The following is a 16,326-nucleotide window of genomic DNA, read 5'->3' on the forward strand; positions in this document are numbered from 1 at the left end:
TCTCTAATACTGATGAGCCGTCAAGGCCCATTAAAGAAAACGACAGTGGCCTTAGCCAGGACTTGCAGATTGAACTGCCAGTCACAAAAGCCAGGGATGAAATAGTTCTCAGTGCTATAATTCAAGGAAATGCAACAAGTCCTCCTGAAACCCTTCCACGATTCAACTCTGATTTGGAGACAGGCACACAAATAAATGATGGTGACATTGAAGAAAATTCTAATGACATTATTGAAAAGCCAAACAAACACGATACCAATGAGGACATAAATGTGATTAAATTAGAACCAATTGTACAAGCTGTCAAAGACTCAGAATCGTGTCCCCAAGAAGAAGATATAGAAGATAACGAAACAAGTTGCCAAGTAGATGTTAATGAGTCGGAATCATGTACCGAGGAGGAAACCAATGAGATTTATTTATGTACCCAAGTGAATATCAAAGATTCTGAATCTCTTCCCCAAGAAGATATAAAAGATTCTGAATCATGTCCCAAAGAAGATCTAACAGATTCTCAGCCATGTCCCAATGTACAAGGAGCCCAAGATCCAGAAACCTGTCTCCAAGATGTCAAAGTTTTTGAATCACATCCCCAGGAAGAAGACATAAAAGATCAAGAATTATGTTGCGAAGTGGCTGCCAAAGATTCTGCATCATGCCCTCAAGAAGATGTACAAGATTCAAAATCCTATGCCCAAGTAGATGTCAAAGAATTTGAATCATGTCCTCAAGAAGATAACCTAAAAGATCCAGAATCATGTCCACAAGTAGATGTGAAAGATTGTGAATTGCTTCGTCAAGATAGCGTACAAGATTTTTATTTATGTCCCCAAGTAGATGTCAAAGATTCAGAATCTTGTCCCCAAGAAGATATAAAAGATTCTGAATCATTTCCCAAAGAAGATCTAACAGATTCTGAACCAAGTACCCAAGTACAAGGTGTCAAAAATTCAGAATCTTGTGACCAAATAGATGTGAAAGATTCTGAATCACATCCCCAAGTAGAAGACAAAAAAGATCCAGAATCTTGTCTCCAAGTAGGGGTCAAAGGTTTTGAATCACATCCCCAAGACATAATAGATCCAGAATTATGTCACCAATTGGAAGCCAAAGATTCTGAATCATGCCCTCTAGGATATACACAAAATTCTAAATCCTATCACCAAGTAGATGAAGTCAAAGATTTTGAATTGTATCCCCAAAAAGAACTAACAAATCCAGAATCTTATCCCGAAGTAGATGTGAAAGCTAATGAATTATGTCCTCAAGAAGGCATACAAAATTTTGACTTGTGTCTCAAAGTAGATGTCAAAGATTTGGAATTGTATCCCCCAAAAGACCTAAAAAATCCTGAATCATATCCCGAAGTAGATATGAAAGATACTGATTTATGTACTCAAGAAGGCATACAAGATTTTGACTTGTGTCTCCAAGTAGATGTAAAAGATTCTGAATCGCATCCCCAAGAAGACATAAAAGATCCAGAATCGTGTGCCCAAGAAGGCCTAAAAAATTCTGAATCGTGTAGCCAAGAAGACATAAACGATTCCAAATCATGTCCCCAAGTACTAGTTGTCAAAGATTCTGAACCTTGTCCACAAGCAGTAGATCCTGAGTCCAACACGGAATTGCAGCATGACACTGCTGAGGCAAGCAGCGACGAGGCAGAAAAAATCTTAACCAAGCCTCCTAAGAGTGCTAAAAAGAAAAAAAGAAAGAGGAGAGGCAAAAAGAAAGGCGGCTTCCTTGAGGAACAAACTCAACATAGGGACAAAAAGGAAGAAACTGTGACAAATCAAGAAAACATTAAGATAGCAGGCAGAGGTGTAGCTTCAGGAAACAATGGGTCTGCTGCAGAATGTGGCACTGATGGTCACACCATTGAATGCCTCATAGAATACACTGCAGGTCAAGTAGATGTAGCTGAACAGGTGGAACATGCAGAAACCTCAAATGTTCAAAATGCCAAAGAATCCCAGCTGGATCAAATGTTCAATACGGATGAGCAAAACGTACAACATTTAGGATCTGGAAAAGTACAGATAGATGAACCGGAAGCCTTTATTCAGACTTTTTCTCTCACTTTACCACTCATTCAGACAGAAACGGATCAAAATACAAATAAACCAAAACAAAGTTTGGAATCTCTGGAAGTCCAGGAAGGATGTATTAAGCGTTCTGAGTCAGAGGTCGTTCACAGTGGAGTTAATCGTATTTTTAACTCTGAAAGTCGTGACAAAGACTCCAGTTTAGATTACACCACTAACGTAGCGATTCCAAGCCAAGGTGGCACAAGTCCATCAGGTGTTGTCCATAATGAAGGTGAAATAAGTTCTGAAACTACAAACTGTAATAAAGACTCTGTACCCAGGTTAGATGTCGAAAGTCATGGTCAAATTCCTCATGTTGAGCCTTCTGAATGTCAGAATCATGTATCTGTGATGTTTACCCATGACATTGGTGACAGCCTCCAAGACCCAGAATGGTCACCGTCTGAGCCGACCGCTGCCGTGAATTCTGACACCCTCATCAAGGTTTCTGAGAACGTTCTCGAAAAGGAAACTTTTACAAAGCAAGAGCATGAGGAGCCAGAAGTAGAGAATGTGGACAGGTCTAGAAAGGAATGTAAAGAATTGTTCAATTTAGTCAAGCTGGAGAACTCCTCCTGTGACCTCGACAGGGAGCAGATCCTCGTAGAGACTCAGCCTGAAATAGAGAAATTGATGCATGAAGATCAGGTTGTTGAAGCTGCCTCAGACACAAAGGTGCAGACATCAGAGTCTGAGGAAGCAAGATGTGAGGTCAGTAATGACGAATTAGCCCCTGCAGAGGAACCCATGGAGCATGAAAGCAGTCAAGGTGTCCAGATAGATGAAGTGATCACTGGTCTAGGCATCTACCTACAGGACAGTGGGGAAGATTTTGATGATGAAGATGAGAAAGGACATTCCTTTGATTTTGATGACATGGATATAGACGCAGCCATGGAGACACAGTCTGATGAAAACCTGGAGCAGCGGGAAGTTGAGGCTGGTTTTGAAGAAGTCCGATCAGATGAACACAATGCCGATATTAACAGTAATATTGAAAGTCCAAAAGATAGAGAGGTGTCTACAGATGTAGCCACACCAGAAAATCCAGAGCACCTACACGTTGAGGTACCTGTTGAAGAAGTCCTTTCAGGTGAACACAATACCATTAATAACAGTAATATTGAAAATTTGCAGGATAAAGAGGTGTGTACCCATGTTGCCACACCAGATAACGGGTTTAAACATAATTTGGTTGATGTGGAATCCTCACCTGAACATTTGAGAACTGTAGATGACAAAGAGCCTTCCAACACTGGAGTTTCAGAAACCACAGACAAAGACAAAATCCCCCCTCGAGCTACGTCTTTACCAGTAGAAGAAGCATTGGATGCCATTGAGAAACCGATAGACTTAAATGCAACCCACAGCAACAGAGAGATGCCACTCTCTGGAAAAGATGGGAAGAAAAATGGCAAGAAAGGCAAAAGCAAGGGCAAGGATGACTGCAAGATGACTTAGGGCTTAGATTTCTAATGCAACATGCAGTGTTTTTCGTTTGTTTGTTTTTGTTTTTTTTCTGTTCAGGCAGGACTTTTTTCCTGACTTTTTTTTCTGTTCAGGCAAGACTTTTTTTCCTGACTTTTTTTTTCTGTTCAGGCAGGACTTTTTTCCTGACAGCACTTTTTTCCTGACTTAATTGAGATCTAGTTTATCAATGGACATGATAAAAAATTGTTTCAGTTGTACATGCCAAAAAAAGAGCAATTAGAATGCGAATTGCAAGTTTTTTCAACAATGGTGTTACATATTGCACCACTTTTTGATGAGTGATGTTTTGGGTTCAAAAGTGAAAGTATGTTTTCTGCTTCTCCAGACGCAGCTACTTAATAGCTCATGTAGTCCACTTTGCTTTGTGTTTGTGTAAAGTGCTAGTGCGCATAATTGTTTGCCCATGTGTAATGTCACGTCAGTTTGTGTTGGTGTCTTATTTATGCTAATATGATAGCTAATACTATTGATGAGCCTCATGTGAAGGTGGTTTATTTGAGTTGAATAAAGTAACTAATGAATACAGTTGTTTATGTACCATGGGTTCATGAGTGTACATGCTAGCTTCATGAAGTGAATGCTAGTATATGAAGATCTTTGTTTCAAGTGCTTTGCCATCATCTTTGGACACCTACACACAATTATGAACCCCTTTTGGGAGGGGGCAATCATTTATTTGCAAATTGTCATCATCACAGTAGGGCTCGGTCCCTATCCCCTGCGAATAGCGGGGATCACTGTATTAGGGGCTTTCCCACCACAGGAACTTCCCTAGCCACCCTGGAAGCTTGAGTTCCCCGTGTTTCCACCGAAAAAAAACTACCAGGTTACGGAAGGTTCCCCCTGGATTATTTCGTTCCTCCTGGCGGGTAGGATAATCCGAGAGCTGCCAGGCTGTGCTGACAAACGCTGGTTGGTTGACAGACCTCTGTTTACTTTTTCATTCTTGGAGCAGCCATTATGCGGTGTTACGCAGGCTAGAAATGAGAGGATTGAAGTACATTGAAAAGCAAAACTTCCAAATCACCGATATTTACGTTTTCGCACTGAGCCGCACTGAGTGGACAAGGAGTAGGCTGGACAAACTCTGTGCTCGCCGAGCTTACTCGGCGGCAAGTCGCGCTGGTGGACTCTGGCGGATTCTGCCGCTGGAAGGTCACCACCACAGGCTCAGGGGCGGGATCCGCCACCGCCACTGCCCCGTCGGCAAGGTCCACCGCTGGCCGACTCTGTCCCGCTAAGGAGCGGAGGTCCGAGCCCAAGTGGGCGTGTGCGTCTGCAGATGTCTATAGATGTGATTTATTGTTCTCAAAATTGTAGTGGAACTGTGTGAGGCATTGCAAATGAGAATCAGTTCTCAATTCCCTCATCTGGATAAAGGGTTAGGTTTTAAAGGTATCAAAAATATTTGAAATTTAGATTGATATATAATAAGACATTAACGTGAAAACTTGAAATACCAGCATTTTTTTTAGATCCAAAAGGTCTGAGTATTGAGCAACATCAGCCTCATTTGCTTAAAGTACCCTGGACTAATTAGTGCAATGGAAACACAAACACATGGGTCACAAGAACCTTTTGCTACCAGGAACTCAAAGTTCCTGGGCTAGTTGGTGGAAAAGCCTCCATTGTTGTTGTTTTTGTTTTGTTTTTTTGTGAGTGTGCTGTAGTGCTTTGTGCTGTGTGCCCTCTCCTGAGTTTGTATGCATGTTAACTGACCTCCCTCACGCTCTGCTCCGTCAACCCTCCATGGATGCCTGCACTTATTGCATGCATCTGCCTACCAACCCTGACCCAGCTCCCCTCACACCGTGCCTTTGGCTCCACCCACTCCTGGTATGTTAACTTATATCCTCCTTGTTTAGTTTTGTATTCATGTTAATTCATAGACATTCCCAACATTGTTTGTGGCTTGTTGGTATGTTTGTTTACGCTCAAAACTTTTTATTCCCCCTGCCCCCACAGAGATTCGTCTCAGGAAACTAGTGGACGAGCGTGAAAAAATGATAGAGCAGGTAAGTTGTTGACATTATCCGATAAATAGCCTAACTTCTTGAAAACATTTATAGTCCACTAATACATTCATAACGCCGCTCTGAATAAATCATTTGATTTGTCACATGGGAAAAGTTGTGATAAATGCATTTTGTCTGTATTTCCTGCGTGCATGCACTTACAGTACCGCCGTAATGACCATAAAATCCGGGCAAAATTAGACTACCACAAAGACTATAAAATTTACAGAGATACCATTATGACTCCTGTCAATCACCCCAAAGGTTGTGCTGATGAAACTTTTTTTTCATCAAGTCCCCACCCAGAGACCAGTACAAGACCCCTGGAGTGTCTTACATTTCTGTAAGACACACTTTCCCAGGCAACTTAAAACTACCGTAATGCCACAAGCCGCCAAGAAAAAATGTGCAGGTGAAAATACTACCGTTAAATGACTTTAAATTCCACAAAAGATGCATAGGTAAAAATAAAACTACTGCAAAACCCCAAATGTTAAACAGACTAAAATAAGGCTACACTAAAGCCCGACCGTGCAGTTTAAAATAAGATTACTGTGAAACCCGCAAAATTTGTGGAGGTTAAAATCCCGGAGGTTTTGCAGCTTTAAAAGAATGAAATACCATAAATTACACACAAGTTGTGCACGTTAAAAAAAAAGTTGTGTAGGCAACAAAAAGACGACTGTAAACTGTCACAAATTGCACAGGTTAAAATTAGGCTACAGTAAAAAGTCCAAAAGTTACGCAGGTTAAAATAAGACTAATGTAAATCCCCCAAAAATGCGCAAGTTAAAATGGGACTACCGTAAACCCCCCAAAGTGGACAACTGAGAAACTGTCATTTTATCCATTTAAGTAGGTAGTTCTGATCTTTCATGTTTTTGTGTGTTTTTAGATAAAGAAGCTAAAGGCTCAAGTGGACCAGAAGAGCCAGAAAAATGGCACAAATGGCAGTTTGAGCGCAGAGGGTGACCTTTTGGAAAATGGGAATGATCCCAACATCATTGAACTGCAGAGTAAGCATGCACATTAATGTATTGCTTTTCTACAGTTCAGTAATATTTTGTTTTTAATCAGGAGATTCCAGCAGGCAAATAAGTGACATGAAGTTCAAACTAGTGAAGGCGGAGCAAGACGTGACTGCATTGGAACAAAATGTAAGATGAAAAATGTTGTTTCTCAAAACATTATTTTTGCTTGGTTTTCAGCAATTTAAAAAAATAAATAAATACAATTTCTTCATTGTTGTGCAGGTGAGCAGACTTGAGGGTCAGGTAAGCCGCTACAAGTCAGGGGCTGAGAATGCAGAAAAGGTGGAGGATGAGCTCAAAGCTGAAAAGAGGAAGCTGCAACGAGAGGTACGACGTATTATAGTTAACCCAGGGACCCACCCCCGCCAAATGTTTATAATTTCCTCTATTACAAGTTTAAAACCCAAACTATGATCCCAAATTACTTTTATCATTTCAAACTCATCTTACATAAACCTTACAATTAAATGCCTTACTGATTTGATTTTGAAAAAAAGTACTTGCTGCATGTGAATGTCACCTTCACAACCTGTAAAAATACCAATTCCAGTGAACCCCAATTTAGTAGAAAATCCACAATAAGGATGAAAATAAACTATAAACTTAGTAAAACACACTTTTAAAAGTATTCCTTAGCCTGTTCTCACTGTTTTCTTCAAGCTGTTTATATGACTCTCGAAGTTTACTGTAAAACTGACACAATAAAATAGAATTAAATGTATATTTTACATCATAATCCATCCATCCATTTTTCATATCGCTTATCCTCACTAGGGTCGCTGGAACCTATCCCAACTATATTTGGGCAAGAGGCGGGGGGTACACCCTCGAATGGTCGCCAGCCAATCGCAGGGCACATATAAACAAACAACCTTAACATAACTTAATGTTCAACCAAATCACATAATTTCATCAAGTGTGAAACAAAGTCTGCTCGCTCAATAAAATATCATGTGAAATGCCATAGATAGGCTAACGGACATTAGCATTGATGATGCAATAATTATAAAACCTTGAAAGTACATACAAACATACCATACACCAATACTCAGGCATATATTCCTTCTGCTCTGTGGGAACGATGACTATTACTGGAGCTTTAGTTGGGGACCTTCTCTACCTTTTCTGCTTGCTCTTAATTATACAGCATCTCTTTCAGTAGAGCTCAGTGCTGCGAGTCTGTAATCCGAGAAATATCCTAACTTCTTAAACATTTAACATGGTACTACACTGAAGGTGTCCAACTCTCTTCTCAAAATATTAAAAATATTTTACTGAACACAGAGGTGTTTTTAAGGTGAGTGTTGGTAAGTAGTATTAAAAATCTGCAGAGCAAACAACCTGCTAGGCATTGAGCCGAGCCATCTGCCCTCTTTCTTTCTTTGGCTGTCTTAGTTGCGGTCGGCACTGGATAAGGTGGACGAGCTGGAGTCCAACAACAGTCACCTCAATAAACGACTGGAGAAGATGAAGTCCAGCCGCGGCATGGCCCAGACGCCATAGCGAATACCGTATTTTTCAAGCTAGTCGTGTGCCATCTCTTTCTGTGCAGTAAGAAATCAGGAAGCTACTTTTGAGCTCAACCTCTACATGAAGGACAATGGTGGAGTCGGTCGCCTCTCAAGATGTTCCCCTTGCCTTTTGTTCACTGTCGCTCTCAACTTGTTTTTGAGTGTGAATGAGTAAGTGTGTGCTTTGTTTGTTTTTGTAAATGAAAGTGGACAGTCTTGTTTTTTTTTTGCGCACTCTGCATTTCAATGCCAAACTATTTAGATTAAACTGAAAAAATGTGACAACCGGGACTCAAAGCGGTGAAGACGTCAAAGACACTGAGGGGTGATGCTGCTTCACTGTTTACAAAAAAAAAAGCTTTAATTATGAACATGTCATACAAACAAGGGTCATCTTTGTGCAATAAAGTGTCAAAACTTGAGCTGCAATTTTGCTATTGACTCTCGCTTGTGACTCTTTATTAGGGCCTGAGAAGTCCCCGTCTTCTGATGAAGTACTGGCCTTTAGTGTGGGGGCTCAACATGCCTGAAAACTCATTCAATAGCATCCTGTAAGAAATTGTGTGTGTGTGGGGGGGGGGTATGTGCCTAGAACACAAGCTTCACAACACGAAATTGGGTGTGTATCACAACAGGAGCTCCCTCTGGTGGTATGTGACAAATAACTGAATTAAATGGTCAAGCTGTCTATAATCTTAGTGTCTTTTACTTTTTTTTTTTTTTTTTTTAAATCAGTACTTTGGTGAGTGCAGTTCAGTTGTATCAGTCTCACGTCACGGCACCCCAAAACTGCCTTACTACCGTCTACCTGGAAAGTTAAAAAATATATAAATAAGCTCACCAGTTTTACCGATTTCTGCAAAATTGTGTGAACATATTTGTCATAACACGACAAGGAAAAGTCTCAAAGACCCATGCCAGAAATGGAACAAGAAGTCAGCCATTTTGGTTTGAAGAAGTAATTTTGGGTGAATTCCAGAGCTCGTACTTTGTTACAAAGTTGGGGGTGGGGGTAAATTGTCACAGACCAGTTTTTACCAATCAACATGATCACAACTTTAGTTCTACCAATGTGTCGATCCCACTTTGTCAAGGTAAAAGTCACTCCGAGGCAGCCTGTAAACTTGATTGAAAGTCGCAGAACGTCCGCTCCCGGATTTGCTGAATCATGCGGCGACCGTAAAAGTCGCGGTACTCGGGGGGCAGTTCGTCGAGACAGCGCAGCGCCCTCTCCAGGGTTTGGAGGGCTCGGCTGGCGGCAACAGGGTCTTTGTTGCCGTACGGGTCCTTTTTGTCATAGCTGTCGGCCGGTAGTTGGCGCCAGAACATGTTGACACCCACGCCGAACTGTAGTGCCAGGGTGTTGTGGAACCACAGGGCTGCCAAAACATACACAACAATAATTTTACTGCTGCAGTTGGCTGGCAGCCAGGCCAGGATGTACCCTGCCTCTTGCCCCAAAGTCAGCTAAGAGGCTCCAGCTCACACGCAACCCTAATTAGGACAATCGCTATAGAAAATGGATGGAAATAATAAATTGTTATGGTATTACCGGGAATAAAGAGCAGATCTCCAGGCTCCAGCACACACTCGTATCTCACTGCCTTCACAAACTCAGGATACAAGTTCACGTCCGGTGAGTCAATTTCCAGGACCTCAGATTTGTCGCCTGAAGGACAGAATCAATCAAGAAGACATCATATTGTATGTAGTGATAAATGTACGGTAAGCTTGACTGAGTTAAGTTCTTTTTAACTCATACACAGCTCTTCCCAAAAAAATAAGTACATTTTGTCATTACAATTACATACAAAACGGCTGCCTCAAATCAAAATGGGCGACTTCCAATTCAATTTCGGGCATGGGTCCCGTTATGATCAACATGTCCACCAAATTTTGTGTCAGCCGGTAAAACTGGTGTAGGGGGTTGATTTTTGTTTTCACCCATTTTTTCAAATTACAAAAAAAGGGGTGAATGACTAAATGTCCCAGAACGCATCATTTCAAAATCATTGAAGGCATTTTAGCTCGACGTCAGCAATGCAGGCTTATGCTGTGTTCAATAAAACTGAGGAATTGGAAATCTGTAAAAGATGCAGACCCACCTACGATAGCTGAAAATCCACGATGTAGAGAGACCATATAAATAATTTGGTTTTCTAGTGAATCTTTGATATGATCATCACATGACGTCATTGGCCCACATAAGATGCCGCAAGCAACAAAGGTTGGAAATAGTGATACACCGAAATGAAAATTCTTGACTGAAACTGAAAAGCCCAAGGCCGAAAACCGAAAGAAGTTATCAAACTTTACTGTAAGCGTTTTTCATACAAAAAAAAGTGCAACACAAAGCGCTATACATTAATTGAAATATAAAAATTAATCATTCCCGCCAATTATTAATAATAAAGGTATGCTAATTATTTGTAAAATTGCACCCATTAAATTGGCGGTTAGTCACCCATCTGCCTAGCTTCTGATTGGGGCTCAAGTATGAGATGTTGAAAGGGGAACCAAGGGACCCCTAAAATTCAAATAGAGATTGCTGACAGGATAACCATGTTTGCTAAAAATGTTGAGTTTTCGGGTGAGGCCCCCAAAAAGGTGATTAATGCATCTGAAGTCTACATGGAGATCCTGAACATTTTCAAAGTTGGGCACATCCCATGCAAATTAATTTGAATTTATAGAACTATAGTTTATATTTTAGCATAATTTGAAGTTGAGTGAAGTGTAAACAATAAATAAATAAATTTGAACCCTCGCAGATGGGAATGTAGATTATCTGTTTTGCATGGGCGTCTGCTTGTGTCAAAACAAAATGTTTATATTTATGCTTGAATATACTACCTTTCCAAAAAATAACCCTCATTTCCCACGGAAAGTTTCCAAATTGGAATATGTGCAACATTCCGCATCTTAACTTCCCATGAAGATGTACCAGAAATTTTAAACCCCTTTGTAACATTAGTCCTCATACGTACAGTATCTAGAACAGTGGTTGTAAAACTTCTATTGCCTATAAAACCTCTTAGCGCTCCCAAGTACCACCATTATGACTAACATTAATAATACAGTAGCGTAGTAGACCTATATCTTCATTAAAAACAAGACTGAAGTTGTATTTCTAAAAAGTACATTTAAAACTATTGTAAGTCAGTCTAAACATTAACACTGCACTTAAATACTGGAACATTAAAAAAAACTACTGCACATAAAATTTGGATAAAAATTGTGCCTAAATATTTACAAACAATTCCTTAAAGATCAAATCCAAATGGATTGAACTTTATGTTCAATACAACTGAATTGGGCTTAGTGATTCTTTTTCATACCATTAATGGGAGCCTGTTTACAAGACTTTGACAATCGCTGACCTAGAGCAATGGAAATCATCACGTTGTACTTGCCTGTCAAATAGAGGTGCAATGCATCCTGGGGACTGTAAAGGACCACTCGCTTCCTCCCCGTCACCTGAGCCAGAAGGTTATCCATCACCTGGAAAGTTTGATGCTTGAAACTTGAGAAAGTCAAAATAAATACAGTACAGGTTATTTCCCCACCTGTCTGCTGCACTCACGTCGTAGTGCGTCCAAAGCTGCAGACGGCAAGAGCTGATGCGGAACACGCTGGAGAAGAACTGACCAGGCTCAAAGAAATGTGGGATGTGAAAGTCTTCCGCTAGCTCAGGGAACTGTTTCCACAGATCTGCGGGTTCCTTAAGGGAAAAAAAACAACAACAACAGAATAAGTCACATCACATGCAAGGTGTTAGTTGAGTTAGCGTCGTCCATTTGTCCAATATACCAAGTTCAAACTTGGTAATCTTTCGATAACTCTAGTTATCAGTATGTTATTGAAAGTCCCCTGGAAATGGCCAAGATGACCCTAAAATTGTTGCTTGAAACCAAAATGGCAGAAATTTGTGCCTTCCAAATTTCATGTTGCTTAAATAAAGGCCTTTTCACACTGCACTTGCTCAGTGTGAAAGGTCCCCACGTCAAAGCACAACGACGGCGGCAATGGGGGTGCAGCCATCCCATATTTGGAAGTGATGACGTAACAGCCAAGAGGGAAGTTGCCTTCCTCCATTTCCCTCTTGCCGTTTACAGTACAAGTCCATCAAAATACCACTCAGAAATCACTCCGCCAGCCCTGCTCCCATTGGAGGAGCTTTTTGACATCACCGCGTCAACTCTCCAGAATACAACATTTTTCTATCCGTTGACGCGACGCTTGGGGTCACGTCAAAAGGCGGTGACGCCCGTTCAGCACACACACAGTGAATGGGAAACTCGAGGGCGTCAGACGCCAAGTACAGTGTGAAAGAGCCATAAACGTGGCTTGGAGAGCTTAATTAAAAAAATATATATAATGGGGGGATGCACTACAGAGCCAAATTTTTAAACCGTAGTATACAGTATATCTACAAGTACACCGAGATATATATTTTTTATTGACATTGGTATTTTTTATTGATACTGCAACAGAAAGTTAAAAATGACTTTGGCAACTATGCTATTAGGCCAATAATATAAAATACCAATGAGCTTGCTAAAAAAAAATCCCAAAACAGTAAAAAAAAGTATGACCTTGGCAACTATGCTATAAGGCTAATATATATATATATATATATATATATATATATATATATCCATCCATCCATTTTCTGAGCCGCTTCTCCTCACTAGGGTCGCGGGCGTGCTGGAGCCTATCCCAGCTGTCATCGGGCAGGAGGCGGGGTACAACCTGAACTGGTTGCCAGCCAATCGCAGGGCACATAGGAACAAACAACCATTCGCACTCACAGTCATGCCTACGGGCAATTTAGAGTCTCCAATTCATGCATGTTTTTGGGATGTGGGAGGAAACCGGAGTACCCGGAGAAAACCCACGCAGGCACGGGGAGAACATGCAAACTCCACATAGGCGGGGCCGGGGATTGAACCCGGGTCCTCAGAACTGTGAGGCTGACGCTCTAACCAGTCTCTAACCAGTCGTCCACCGTTCCGCCACATATATAGATTATATATATAGATTATATATAGATTATATATATATATTATATATATATTATATATATATATTATATTATATATATGTGTATATATATACATGTGTGTGTGTATATATGTGTATATATGTGTGTTAAAAGAGGTTTTATCCTCAATGGGCTTCATTCACTAATCAATGCGTAGAAATTTTGTCACTCTGCACACAAGTTGAGCCTATACGCAAAATCACCACATGACACGTGCATACCGGGCAATGGGGTATATAAGGTACACCCCAAATACCGGACACTCCATACCAGGAAAAGCAAACCGGTGTACGCGGTCAAATGCAGTGAGCAATGGACAGATACATACATTGGGGAAACCAAGTAACCACAGAGCAGATTCATGTCAACACAGAGTGGAAAACTCCTCAGGTCGAGACTCAGCAGTCTACCTGCAACTCGAAGAGAAACAGCACTCTTGAGGACAAAAATGTGCATATTCCGGACAGGGATGAAGATGATTCAAATGAGGAGTGAGAGAGACAAGCTACATGAAGATGTAAAGACCATCTAAGGTGGCTTACGACACAACCTATGTCCCACTTAAAATGCCGTTCTTTCGTCCATTCCAAAGAAACTCAATAATTCAGCCTCCAACAAATTACACAAAAAATGGGCTCCTTTGCGCCACTATCTCTTTACAACTGAATGGAATATTAATGAGGGAGTCTCAACCTAACGACTCTTGTGAACAGAGAGTGGCCTCTTCTGCCACGCATCTTAACGATTATGAATTTTTGCATTCCAAAAGAATGATATCATCCGTGGTTTAGGGGTGTGCCTCCAACTTGGAGCTGAAATAGTTGAGTTTCTCCAAACCAACCCAGGCTAACCTGTCCTAACTAAGCCTTGTTGCATGAACTGATGAAGCCTGCTCAGATGAGAGGTGAAAACATCTAAGACAACAAGAACAGTCCAATTGCGATCGATTCAATGCCCTGAGAATGAAATGACCTGGATAAATGAGAATATTCACGTGGCTGAGAAGTCCTTTTTAGGGATGCACGATAATTATGTTATAGTGCATGTATATGTAGTTCCAATACATTGTGCATCTTGTTAAAATGTTTTTTTTTTGTAAGTTGATCCTGCACTATTTGTGCGGATGCACGGCCAGAGGGATTCAGAAATTGTTCGCTGAGTACGAACATATTGATGAATCACAGATTTGTGCGTCAAATATGCATACGCACGATTTAAGCACAAATCTGTGCGTAGCACGGCCAGAGGGATTCAGAAATTGTTCGCTGAGTACGAACATATTGATGAATCACAGATTTGTGCGTCAAATATGCATATGCACGATTTAAGCACAAATCTGTGCGTATGCACAGTTAGTGAATGAAGCCAACTTTTTTACCTTCCCCCCCCCCTTGAGTTGTAAACTGCACACGGGTCAGGTTGACGGGGAGGGTTAAAGATCATACATAAAAGGTAAAAACATTTTTATGTGTACCTTTCGGACATCTTCTCCCAGGGAACGAAGGTAATAGCTCTCGTGCTGCAATGAGACTTTAATTTTAGCTAGTGCTTGTGATCATGTCATGAAGCGCGTGATCCAGATGTACCTCGCACAAGAAGAAGTCTGCATGTTTCTCCTCAGACGTCCTCTTCACAAACTCGTCGAACGGAAGAGTCCTGTCACCCACAACGAGACATGTTTACCACTTTTAACTATTGCGTTTGTATTACTGTGTGTGTTTTTTTTTGTGAGGAAACAACACTAAAGCTCACCTGTACACAAAGTTTTTTTGAAGGAAGTTCATCTGCGACACACTGGAGACATGAACTTTCACCTCCTTGGTCCCTCCTTTTTGGGCAAGATAGTCCACGGTCCACTTGTCCACGCAGGGACCCAAACACACCCCTCTTAGCACAGCTGGTTTACGCTGGGGGGGGGGGGGAGAAATAACAACAACAAAAGGAAATGTTTAAAATCTAACATTCTAACACAGTATGCTAACAACATATGTTAATTACAGGACGTCTTGTGCCTCAGTGGAGGTGCTAAATTAATAAAAAAAACTTGCAGATTTAGGTACAATGCTAACATCCGAAATTGAGATGTCCGATACCACCTTTTTTTTCAGACCGATACCAGTACGAGTATTTACCGATACAGAGTACTGATACCAATAGTACTTTTGATACATAAGATTTCACTTAATAAAATGACAGATAACTATGGAAAAAAGCCTCTTTCTTTCTTTCTTTCTGACACATATGATGATTTGTTGATCTGTCAAACCGCCGCAGGATAGCACCAACTACTGACGAGCAGAAATTATTCAATGTCAGATTGAAGAAAAAACCAAAAAAAAGATGATGATAAACTGTTATTTCTAAATAAGCACTTTCATAATCCTCTTCCATCTTAAGCCCATGCCATTTTCCCAAAGTGACATTATAAAACATTATACAACCTTCCATACCAGTGTTGAGGAGTACAGTAAAAGTAGCAAACGTCTTACTTTGATTAAACACAAAAGAGAATCGGTCTGCTTTCATGAAGCACTACAGAAACCAGATATTTACTGTTGAAAGGCTGATATCACAGGATTTGGACCAGTTCAAGTTAAACAATGGATCTAAACGATTAATCATTATCAGAAATAGTAATTTGATAATCTATTAGTTGTTGATTAATCGAGTATTGTTGTACCTCTAACATAATATAAAAAAAGCAACCTGAGTACAGGAAGTGCTCAGATAAGAATGTTATAAATTGTCTTGTTTGTGGTCAAGCAACAGTTGATGTGCTAAAATTGCAACCTGGGTACTAAAATAAGCTCAATAGAAGATCAATGAGAATTTTACATCATAGTCGGGTCAAAGTTTGCCAAAATGCTAACTGTTGTCATGCCAGCATGTAGCAATAACTGCTAACAGTTTATGTTCAAGCAGGCCCATAATAATAAAAATAGGGAGTGAAGTTGAAAATATTACCCTTGGATATATCTCTCGTAGAAAAACATCCCTGTTCACCTCTGTAAACACGGGAACGGGTATTTTCTTCTGAGTCGCCATTTTAACATAAACTGGAATATAAGTGGCATGCACTGTTTTGTGTCACATTCAAAATGTTGTTGTAGCAACAAGAAACAGTTCCTTATTTTATCAAATGTG

The 16,326-nt window shown here is 40.5% G+C and overlaps 2 protein-coding genes across 38 annotated transcripts in view; one reads left to right on the top strand and one right to left on the bottom strand.

The window, feature by feature from the left end:
* Positions 1 to 8,831, top strand: part of lrrfip1a (leucine rich repeat (in FLII) interacting protein 1a) — a 46,021-nt gene extending 37,190 nt beyond the window's left edge. For 32 of the 36 annotated variants that reach the window (XM_061793439.1, XM_061793435.1, XM_061793420.1 and 29 more), the window contains one exon: positions 1 to 4,102. This exon is cut by the window's left edge and continues 111 nt beyond it. In XM_061793439.1, the coding sequence (XP_061649423.1) occupies positions 1 to 3,551 (3,551 nt within the window). In that variant the 3' untranslated portion in view covers positions 3,552 to 4,102. Of the gene's footprint in view, positions 4,103 to 5,546; positions 5,597 to 6,491; positions 6,613 to 6,673; positions 6,754 to 6,849; positions 6,955 to 8,022; positions 8,561 to 8,603 lie in introns of those variants that run through there. The other 4 variants (XR_009791253.1, XM_061793453.1, XM_061793452.1 and 1 more) reach the window with 4 other exon arrangements.
* On the bottom strand, positions 8,307 to 16,295 carry tyw5 (tRNA-yW synthesizing protein 5). 2 transcript variants are annotated; one of them, XM_061793465.1, is made up of 8 exons: positions 16,147 to 16,295; positions 14,935 to 15,089; positions 14,769 to 14,838; positions 14,657 to 14,701; positions 11,722 to 11,859; positions 11,552 to 11,639; positions 9,691 to 9,807; positions 8,307 to 9,517 (listed from the first exon to the last, which is right to left on the bottom strand). In XM_061793465.1, exons 1-8 carry the CDS (start codon positions 16,225 to 16,227, stop codon positions 9,240 to 9,242), a joined length of 972 nt encoding a protein of 323 aa, XP_061649449.1. In that variant the 5' UTR covers positions 16,228 to 16,295; the 3' UTR covers positions 8,307 to 9,239. The 2 variants fall into 2 exon arrangements, with proteins under 2 accessions (XP_061649449.1, XP_061649450.1); XM_061793466.1 differs by lacking the exon at positions 14,657 to 14,701.
* Positions 16,296 to 16,326: the final 31 nt, after the last annotated feature.

Source organism: Phyllopteryx taeniolatus, chromosome 12, assembly GCF_024500385.1.
Source record: "Phyllopteryx taeniolatus isolate TA_2022b chromosome 12, UOR_Ptae_1.2, whole genome shotgun sequence".
In the NCBI taxonomy this organism is placed as follows: domain Eukaryota; kingdom Metazoa; phylum Chordata; class Actinopteri; order Syngnathiformes; family Syngnathidae; genus Phyllopteryx; species Phyllopteryx taeniolatus.

Bases quoted from the DNA above. Each gene is read 5' to 3' on its own strand.
- tyw5 (XM_061793465.1), bottom strand. From the start codon at position 16,227: ATGGCGACTCAGAAGAAAATACCCGTTCCCGTGTTTACAGAGGTGAAC. The intron at 14,702-14,768 runs GTACATCTGGAT...GTCTCATTGCAG, and splicing joins CAGACTTCTTCTTGTGCGAG to CACGAGAGCTATTACCTTCG. The intron at 11,640-11,721 runs GTGAGTGCAGCA...CAAACTTTCCAG, and splicing joins AGCTTTGGACGCACTACGAC to GTGATGGATAACCTTCTGGC.